The sequence below is a fragment of the Labeo rohita genome, chromosome 9, assembly GCF_022985175.1.
Source record: "Labeo rohita strain BAU-BD-2019 chromosome 9, IGBB_LRoh.1.0, whole genome shotgun sequence".
Lineage (NCBI taxonomy): Eukaryota > Metazoa > Chordata > Actinopteri > Cypriniformes > Cyprinidae > Labeo > Labeo rohita.
The window spans coordinates 32443802-32454554 of record NC_066877.1 but is presented as its reverse complement, the minus strand read 5'-3'; the positions used below and the strand labels follow the sequence as shown (position 1 = coordinate 32454554).

Here is a 10753-nt window from a genome sequence, read left to right as displayed (position 1 = left end):
CATTAAACATTTAAATTTTGAAGAATCCAGAACAGGAAAAAGATGTAAACATAAGAGTTGATTGAGAAACTAGGTCATCACTAGTTTAGCATAATGTTTTGTTTATACTGTTGCTTTTAAACAGCCTACACTTTTTTGACGGTAATATATGGGTTTCCCTGAGGCTGCAGGATGGAGAGAGACAGTATCACAACTTTAATAAGCCCAGCTTAGACAAAAAACCTATATGTTGCATTAGTTTTTAAACTGTCTCTCTGGTTTTGCTCCAGGACTGCGAGCACAGCGTGGTGCAGCTTTCTCGACCGGTTAAGATCAAAAAGACTCCGTTCAGATCACGTCAGTCCATGAGGAGCTCCATGATCAATAAAAATGTGGTTAGGCCTGCTACGACAAGCGAAGAGCCCTCGACTGAGACCACCGAAGTCACACAAAACAACACAGATGAGCAACAGAGCGGCCCGGTTAACGGAAGCGTGTCTGAGTCCGAAGAGGATGAACAGGGTTCGTACAGATACTGTAAAATTAAATTCCACGACTTACTTTTCAAGCACTACTTTTTGGATTTTTCAGAGCTTCAATCAGAGATCTCACTTATGTCTTCTATTTCAAATTCTAAAAAAAGAGAGAATAGATAAATACAATTATACTACTAAAAACCAGCAGAAAAAAGTAAAGCACATGCTAATTATTACAAAGTATACAACACTTTTACTATAGTAAAACCATGGTTAATTTTTGTGTGTATACTTACTTTTTTCCTTGTTTTGTTTTTATAACTGTACTGCTTTAATGGTTTGCTTTTTCTGCTGTTTAAAAATATATTTTTTTTTTTTTAAATCGCTCCGTAATCCTGATATGAAACAAATTATATGATTCGCGATCCGCGCCTCTTCAGGAATATTGCCATTTTCAAAGGTTTTCTCAACCTTAAACTTCAAAAATTTTAAATTCAAGTACTTTAAGAACCTTGTACAAACCCTGGATAAAGGTAAACAGTAAGCAAAACATGTTTACCTTTATTTTTTTTAACACAAACTTCTGATTCAACAGGCTCTGAATTCTGCTCGATCGGTAAATGCAAGGCTTTATACAGCTTTACGTCAGACAGAGAGGATGAGTTAAACATTAATGAAGGTAATATGCTAGTTCATCTTAATACATTATCTCTCAGCACCTGCTTTGTGTTGACTCTCCCTCTTCAATCTGTCAGGAGACGTACTGGATATCTTTCAGAAGGACGACTCGGGCTGGTGGTTCGGTGAGCTGAATGGACAGAGAGGACATTTCCCATCCACGTATGTGGAGGAGCTGCCTGTTTTGACTGAAATGAAGTCATCTGAAGCTTAGCTTCAAAAGAGCTTGTGATGGAAAAGGACACCGACCTCAACGCCTCTGAATCACAATTCACTCCTGCTACAGGGTTAAATGCAGAAAATCATTCAAATGAATCATTTCAACAGATTCACTGACTTCAAAGAACAATTTACTCACAACTCATGCATTTATATGACTTGGGAGTAGTTTTACAGTAGACAAGAGCAGAACGTAAATGTATTACGAAAATTTCCATGTCAAAAAAAGAGAATTTTAAAAAATTTCACGTCTTCTGTTTTTTCATGAAAAATTATAACTTTATTGTAAAAAAAAAAAAAAAAAAAAAACCCATAACGTAAATATTTTAGACCTTTAAGTCACGTTAGTATAAAATTAAGAAATTTCAAAGCACGTTAAGACTTACTTTTTTTTTTTTTGTATACATTTTTATTGCTAAAATTACAAATCAATGAATGTACAAAGAACTGAAACAATTAAATGTTTCATAGTAAGTAACTGCTGATGGTTTAGGTAAATAAAAGCTCAATATGTGTGCTAATCACGTCTATAAATATGGTGTCTGGGTCTCTGACCGTTTCAAATGCATTTGAAATAAAAATCAGCTTTTGTTCGTCAGTCAGGCTGTTTTTGCACCACCGTGGAGTGCCACAAACTCTCTCCGGACATTAGCGAGGAAGGCAGAAAAGTTGTTGGTCTCCTGCAGTCTGCGCTCTAGATGTGCCATTTTCTCCAGCGGAGGGTCACAGGACATGACTGAGGGGAAAATATGATGTATTCAGTATTTTAGGTCAGTCATGAAACACCACTGTTCAAAAGTTTGGGGTCAGTAAGATTTTTTTAAAATAATAACAATAGTTCTATTCAGCAAGCATAAATTAAACTGATAAAACACAACTGTAAAAACACAAACGTATTAAAGTTTTTAATAAAATATATAGCAGCACAACTGTTTTCAACACTGATAATATTAAGAAATGTTGCTTAAACAGCAAATCAGCATATTAGAATGATTTCTGAAGGATCACGTGACACTGAAGACTGGAGTAATGATGCTGAACATTCAGCTTTGCATCACAGGAATAAGTGTAATTATAACAGTTATTTTAAATTGTATATATTTTACAATATTACCGTTTAAACTGTATTTTTGATCAAATAAATGCAGCCTTTGTGAGAATAAGAGACTTTTCAAAAACATCAAAAAATACCATTTACGATTAAATAATACAATTAATATTCCTATTTATCAGTATAAACACTGAATGTGTGAGTCTAATCAAATGCAGCAGGAAAAACAAGGTGTAATTTAACTATTTAATTTGTCATTTAACATTACTTCATTTCGTTATGGTAGCTACTGTATTTTACCAAAATGTAAGACAATAAACAGATCAGAAAATGAGTATTTACTGTGGTAAACGCCCTCTGCATCGAGCTGTAGGAGGAACATATGGACCATGTCTGGATCTTTACGGCTGATGTTCCTAAAGACAAACTGCAGCTTTTCACCTTAAAATAAACATAGATGTTAATGATACACAAGCAGATCTTGTCTGCATTTATTTATTCCAAAATACAGCAAAAATAGTAATATTGTTAAATATTTTTGCTATTTAAAATAACTGCTTTCTATTTGAATATATTTTAAAATGTAATTTATTCCTGTGATCAAATCTGAATTTTCAGCATCATTACTCCAGTCTTCAGTGTCACATGATCCTTCAGAAATCATTCTAATATGCTGAAGAAACATTTTTATTATTATTATTACTATCAATATTTAAAACAGTTGAGTCATTTTTTTTCAGGATTCTTTGATGAATATAAAGATTCAAAGATTAGATATTTATCTGAAATAAAACACTTTTGTAACATTATACCATACACTATACCATTCAAAAGCTTAGAGTCAGTATAATTTTTTATTTTATTTATTTTTTTCTATAATTTCTTAATTATAGAAATGAATACTTTTATTTAGCAAGGATGCTTTAAATTGATCGAAAGTGATGATAAATACATTCATAATGTTACAAAAGATTTCTATTTCAGATAAATGCTGTTTATCTGAGCTTTCTATTCTTCAAAGAAACCTGAAACATTTTCAACAACAACAATAATAATAATAATAATAAATGTTTTTTTAAGCAGCAAATCAGAACATTAGACTGATTTCTGAAGGATCATGTGACTGGAGTAATGATGCTAAAAATCCAGCTTTGAAATCACAGGAATAAATTACATTTTAAAATATATTCAAATAGAAAACAGTTATTTTAAATAGTAAAAATATTTCACAATGAACCAATTTTGTTTGGTTCAAGTAAATGCAGGCTTGATGAGCAAAAGAGACTTCTTTAAAAAAAAAAAAAAAAAAAAAAAAAAAAATCTTACTTTTCAAAATCTTTTGTGTGGTAGTGTACATTTTATCACTGACCTATAAACAAAGCCAATTCATTTTCTAAATCCTAACACTTCATTAATTTCAAGGTTAAATTGAAATAAAAATCACAGACTTTCAATATGCTCTCAGACGTCTGTACCTATTCGAATAATATATCTAATGCATAATAAACGGGGAAAAAATGTCATACTTCAGTCATACTGTATGTTATAGTTAAACACAAAGACTTTACCTTGGATTTTTCTGATCTCAAGACTGAGGTGTTTCTGAAAGATGTCTTTACATTTGTTCAGCTTCTTCAGTCTGTCCTTGTTGGCTTTATTTTGTGACTGAATCACTAAAAAAAACAAACATTTGTGACATCAGGTTGAATTGAAAACAATAATAAACCACTGTCCATTGTGTCTGTCACCTAACACTCATAAGCAGAAAATAAAGGCAAAATCAATGAAAATAAGAATAAACAGAATTTGTTTACTGGATATACAGCATTTCATTCAGAGACATTTATAGTAAATGATTCACAAATCATCCTTGTGTGTGTTTCTTTGCAATGATTTGGAAGAAATGATTCACAAAGTGTTCATAAATCACTAATCTGTAACAGATAGCTCACTTAAAGTTTGTTCACTAGTTCACTACACATCAACATAAAGCTGCATAAGAAGAAGGAAAGGATTACACACATTCCCTGTTTTTGGCTTGATCCTTCTTTAGCTTCTCAATTCTCTGGAATAAAAGAGCTTTGTGATGCTCTTTGTCTTCAATCTCTGACACAACCTCAATATGTTCAGCACTCTTCTCTTTTAGTAAAGAGGTGTTCTCTTTCAAATCTAATAAAAAAAAAAGGAAATATCATGGTAGTCATTCAACTGACAAATCCAGACACACAATATTAGATTGTCGTTATTAAAAATGGAAAGCAAGTGTGACAATCAACTTCTTTAACTCACCTTCTTTGTATGTTTGTATCATGTCAAACATGGTTTCATCCTCCTTGCATTTCTTAACACAGGTATCTGTGAAAGAAAGAAAGAAAGAAAAATTCATTAATTCCTGAGCAACTTGAAATATTCACATACATTTTTCTTGCAGTACAAAATAAAAAAAAAGCTGGGATAAAATATAAAGGTAAGTGGGACTTTTTAAGCTTTTTTTTATCTTTTTAAATTTTTACTTTTTTCCACAATTTTGAATTTATCTGAGTATATTTCAGAATTTTCAGACAATTTCAGAAAATACTTTTTTCTGTTCCACAGCAGAAAAAAAATGCAAAATTTGCAAGATGTACACTCAGAGAAAAACATCAGAACTGTGAAATTACATCTTGCCATTCTGGGTTTATATCTTGCAGTTCTGAAGTAAAATATCTGAATTGTAACAAAAAGTTGTGATTACCCTTTTCAATTAATTTTTTAAAATCCTGTGGCAAAAATAAGCCTCCAGCATCATAATGCATTTTTATTTGGCTATTGAGTTACTGTGGACAAATTAATTGTTTCAAATAATTTAAATTAATTTAAAAAAAATCTAAATAAATAAATAAATACATAAAAAACAATAGTCAAATATTCAGAGCAAATACAAACATTTCAAAAACTAAATACCACAATATAATATTTTTTTTCACCATATAACCAAGCCTTTTTTTAGCCATTTAACTGTCACTACCATTTTTGAACACAAACATAAAAATGCACTATCCAGACTTAAATTTTTAAAATTCATGAATGATTACAAAACATTTTGTAATATGATTTTTAAGTACATTTTCCGTGGTAATGCAATGTCTGATTTTAAAATGCCTTTCAAAGGATGAATTTTGAGATTTTAAGTTTTGAACTAATATATAATTTCTTATGATTTTTAAATTGTATTAGGGAAAAGGGCAAAGAAGAAAGTCTTTTGTGACAAAGGTCAGAACTCATGTTATGATGTAGATTTTTTAAGTTGTATATATATTAATCTACTACTTTTCCTGCATAATTTGTACCACAAAAATATGGTACAATATCTATTTAGGAGTCTTAGACCTTTCCAACGATGTATAGTTTGTCATGATTAGATTAGGATTTATTTGTAATATGGTGAAGTAAACTTAGGCATCCCACAGTGGGGACAGTGACAGTTAAAGGGTTAAATTCAAAAGGATTACAATGAGAGATAATTAACTTACACACAGTATAAAAAGTAAAAATAATAATAATATAGTAATATTGTGAAATATTTTTGCTATTTAAAATAACTGTTTCTATTTGAATATATTTTAAAAATGTAATTTATTCCTGTGATCTAAGTGAAGCTAAATTTTTAGCATCATTACTTCTGCCTTCAGTGTCACATGATCCTTGAAAAATGATGATTAAGAAATATTTTTATTATTATTAATATTTAAAACAGTTGAGTACATTTTTTTCAAGATTCTTTGATGAATAGAAAGACATTTATCTGAAATAACACATTTTTATACACGACACCATTCAAAAGCTTGGAGTCAGTATATATATTTTTTTTATTTATAATTTTTTTCTATAATTTAATCTTTAAACTGATGCTTTAAATTGATCAACTGATCAATATACACAGGATAAAAAGATTTTTAAAAGGTAACTGTAATTTTCTCTTTTTCATATCTTTTTATATCCTTAATTTTTTCCCCTTGAGTTCTCTCATAACTTTTTTCTGAATTTTCAGAATTATCAGAAAATTCTGAATTTTAAAGCGAAAGTTGGAAATATACATTTTTTAATGTTATTCCATAAAAATGCAAGATTTGCAAAATGTAAACTCTTGAAATTATATCTCCCAATTCTGAAATAAAAAAAGAATCTGATTTGTGACATAAAAAGCAACTACCATTTTTTATTTTATAATCCTGCAGCAGAAATAAGCCTCCAATATCATGACGCATTTTTTATTTAGCTATTACAGTTTAAACTGTCCGTACAAATGAATTGTTTCAAAACTATAAATCTATATGTGACCCTGGACCACAAAACCAGTCTTAAGTCGCTGGGGTTTGTTTGTAGCAATAGCCAAAAATACATTGTATGGGTCAAAATTACAGATTTTTATTTTATGGCAAAAATCATTAGGATATTAAGTAAAGATCATGTTCCATTAAGATATTTTGTAAAATTCCTACTGTGAATATATCAAAACTTAATTTTTGATTAGTAATATACATTGTTAAGCACTTTATTTGGACAACTTTAAAGACAATTTTCTCAATATTTAGATTTTTTTGCACCATCAAATTCCAGGTTTTCAAATAGTTGTATCTCAACCAAATATTGTCCTGTCTTAACAAACCATACATCAATGGAAAGCTTAATTATTCAGCTTTCAGATGATGTATAAATCTCAATTTTGAAAAACTGACCCTTATGACTGGTTTTGTGGTCCAGGGTCACATATAATATAATATAATAATCAATTTAAAAATAAATAAATAAACAACAGTAAAAAATTCAGAGCAAATGCAAACATTTCAAAAGGTAAAGGTAAACACCACAATATAATATTTTTTCATATAACCAAAACTTTTTTAAAAGGATTATAATGGGAAATCATTACTTTCCATCCCACATATAGTCTTTCAAAGTGTATATAAACAACAACACTTGCGCATTTAAACTCAAACTAGTCCATGTGCATCTCTCACCCAAGACGGACTTCATGTACTGCCTGTGTTCCTGACAGAGCTGTGCCACCCTGTCATTGAGCTCCTCTCCCAAGGCCTGATCCAGCAGTTTGCTCCTCATCTCCTCCAGTCTGCGATTGAAATGCTCCACCGCATTATAGTCTCTGATAGAGGCCATTCGGAGCTGCAAAATTACCCAAACAACACAATGACAGTTACTACACTTTTATTTTTGGACCTTGTTATGTCAAATCCTTCCTCCATTTCTTATTGGAACAACCTTTTTGCTGGCATTAAATGGCCGTATGTTTGGTCACTCCCTCAGAATTTTTTTTTAACAAATAAAGTTAAAGAAATATTCTGTAAAATAATTCACAGATTTTATCCAGTCAAGCAGTTTTTGCAGAAATTCAAAAGTGACATGGATATGGCTTGTTCCTTCTGTGAAATTTCTTCTGAATCTGTAGCTCATTTGTTTTGGGAGTGTCCTTTTGTTCAGTCCTTTTGGAATAATGTTAATGCTTTGATTGTCCAAAATGTTTTTATGATTTTTCTTTATGTTACAGACACATTCTTTTTGGGTTTTATACTAAAGAGCAGAATTTATTTAATGCGAGTTTTTGTATAAATCTCCTGTTGTTTATTGGAAAGTTTTATGTCCTTAAATGTAAATATACTAAATGTAAGCCCCACTTTAACATCTTCATACAAGAACTGAAGTTGTATTTAAATACAATTTCAACATCTATTAACAAGAAAGCTGTAAAAACATGTAGAATTTGTGCCATGTTTAATATTCTTCCTTAATATACTTGTATTTCTATTTGTATTCCCTCCTCTCTTCTTCCTTTTTATTTATTTTTGTTTTATTTATTTATTTTGACTTCTCTCTATTTCTTAAGAACTGTGTCTGTTATATTACTTTTTCTGTTAATCTTTGATCCATAATTTGTTTATTATTGAAAGATTGCTTGTATCCTTTGTACATACTGTTTGTTTTGTTCGCACTGTATCTTTTGTTGTTCTTTATTGCAAATAAAAAATATAAAAAAACAGTTACTACACTAGACCGCTTACATTCAGGGTTTGCTTACTACATATTACAACACATTATCTAATCTACTACAATATAAATTACCTAATAATACAGAAATAAATGCCTTATTTTCCATAACAGTCACGTAATCCAGTTTAGCAAACAACCAATAATAACGTTAACGTCACAGTTGTTGCTGTCATATTGTTAGCTAAAACACTTCGCGATATTTTAACCTATTTTTCTTTAATCCTAGGTATTGGAATCTACATAATATTGATAAAATGTTATTTTCATAGTGGCACACAATAGTTAAATCACTCACCCGTTTTATGGCGTGAATATAAACGCAAATGTATTCTTGTTGCTTTCAAAAATCCGCGCCCGGAACGTCAGCAGTTACACAGGAAGTGACGTCAGATAAACGCGTCGTCACAACTACAAAATAGCGGTATGAAATTACCTTTGGTCCACGTTAAACTGTTCATAGCATACCAAAAAAAAAATTAGTCTTCCGAAGTATTAATTTTATTTTTTCCTCAAAAGCTAAATATGTATTGGTTATATCCCACATGTGCTGTCGGTCATTTTCCGTTAACGTGTTTGTTATTGTTCCTGCAGCGGCGCTTCTAAAGCTGCGCCATCTGGTGTCAAAAATGGCAAAAAAAATATTTCACATCAGAAAAAATATGTTTAGGACCAATTCTGTCTTTTTGGACAACATTTTTAGACGTATAAGGAAGTATCACTTTATGCCTGGCTTATTTTGCATTTGTTTTCACAAATAGACGTATTTGTTGTCTACTAATGTTTTTTTTGTTTTGTTGATTATTAGCACTGAAATTTGCCATAAAACCAGAAGGTGTGAAATATCAAAGTATATATGTACGACGCCTCCTTCTGGTGGACAGGGGAGTGTGTTGAACACAAATGAGGTTATAGAAGAGCTACATGACAAATATTGTCATATAAATGCAGGAGTATTTTAGGCAGACTGTTCTTATCAGTCTTATAACTAAATCCTGGAAATGTGACTGTTATTTTCAGCATTTTAAAGTGATTTCATCAGCAGTAGTGTTAGTTAAAGCTAGTATTAAAATATTAATTTATGGGCCATTCTACAGAATTGGTGCAAACTGCTGTCCGCATTTAAAAAACGCATTTAAATTTTAAAATCTTATAAAATCTTATAAAATCGTCTACTAACATCCTTTTATTGTCTATTGAAATCCACGACAATATTTAAAAATATCAGTAAGATTAATATATATAAAATCATAATTTATTGGGTACTTTCAACGGGGAGGTGGCTGTCTCGAACGCTTATTAAAATGATATTGAAATAATTTTTGCATTTTATTCCATTGTTGTTTTTAGAAAAATCATTTTTTATTTTTATTTTTTTTAAAAAGTGAAGTTAAAAAAATATATTTTTTATTTTTAAATTATTAAATTAACTATACCCCTACATTTATGATCAGGAAATATTTGTGTGTCATTCTAAGTGTCATAGTTAAAAAAATATTTTTTTAAATTTAAATTATTAAATGAACTATACCCCTACATTTATGATCAGGAAATATTTATGTGTCATTCTAAGTGTCATAGTTAAAAAAATATTTTTTTAAATTTAAATTATTAAATGAACTATACCCCTACATTTATGATCAGGAAATATTTATGTGTCATTCTAAGTGTCATAGTTAAAAAATTTTTTTTTTTTTTTTATTTTATTAAATTAATTATACCCATACATTTATGATCAGAAAATGTTTATGTCATTCTAAGTGTCATAGTTAAAAAAAAATATATATTTTTTTAATTATTAAATTAACTATACCCCTACATTTATGATCAGAAAATATTTGTGTGTCATTCTAAGTGTCATAGTTAAAAAATATATTTTTTTAAATTATTAAATTAATTATACCCATATATTTATGATCATAAAAAATATTTGTGTGTCATTCTAAGTGTCATAGTTAAAAAAAAAAAAAAAATAATAATAATATATATATATATATATATATATTTTTTTTTTAATTATTAAATTAACTATACCCCTACATTTATGATCAGAAAATATTTGTGTGTCATTCTAAGTGTCATAGTTAAAAAATATTATTTTTTATTTTAAATTATTAAATGAACTATACCCCTACATTTATGATCAGGAAATATTTATGTGTCATTCTAAGTGTCATAGTTAAAAATATATATATATTTTTTTATTTTAAATTATTAAATGAACTATACCCCTACATTTATGATCAGAAAATGTTTATGTGTCATTCTAAGTGTCATAGTTAAAAAAATATTTTTTTTATTTTAAATT

The 10753-nt window shown here is 29.3% G+C and overlaps 2 protein-coding genes across 2 annotated transcripts in view; one reads left to right on the top strand and one right to left on the bottom strand.

Moving 5' to 3' along the window:
• nostrin (nitric oxide synthase trafficking) overlaps nucleotides 1-1624 on the top strand; it is a 9654-nt gene extending 8030 nt beyond the window's left edge. The window contains exons 14-16 of the mRNA XM_051118447.1: nucleotides 270-501; nucleotides 1051-1134; nucleotides 1211-1624. Coding sequence (XP_050974404.1) covers nucleotides 270-501; nucleotides 1051-1134; nucleotides 1211-1347 — 453 coding nt within the window. The 3' untranslated portion in view covers nucleotides 1348-1624. The remainder of the gene's footprint in view (nucleotides 1-269; nucleotides 502-1050; nucleotides 1135-1210) is intronic.
• Nucleotides 1625-1731: 107 nt separating this feature from the next.
• spc25 (SPC25 component of NDC80 kinetochore complex) lies at nucleotides 1732-8833 on the bottom strand. The gene is made up of 7 exons (XM_051118448.1): nucleotides 8744-8833; nucleotides 7404-7566; nucleotides 4693-4758; nucleotides 4426-4572; nucleotides 3972-4076; nucleotides 2746-2844; nucleotides 1732-2088 (listed from the first exon to the last, which is right to left on the bottom strand). The coding sequence occupies exons 2-7, from the start codon at nucleotides 7558-7560 to the stop codon at nucleotides 1952-1954; spliced, it is 711 nt and encodes a 236-aa protein (XP_050974405.1). The 5' UTR covers nucleotides 7561-7566; nucleotides 8744-8833; the 3' UTR covers nucleotides 1732-1951.
• Between the last annotated feature and the right edge of the window lie 1920 nt (nucleotides 8834-10753).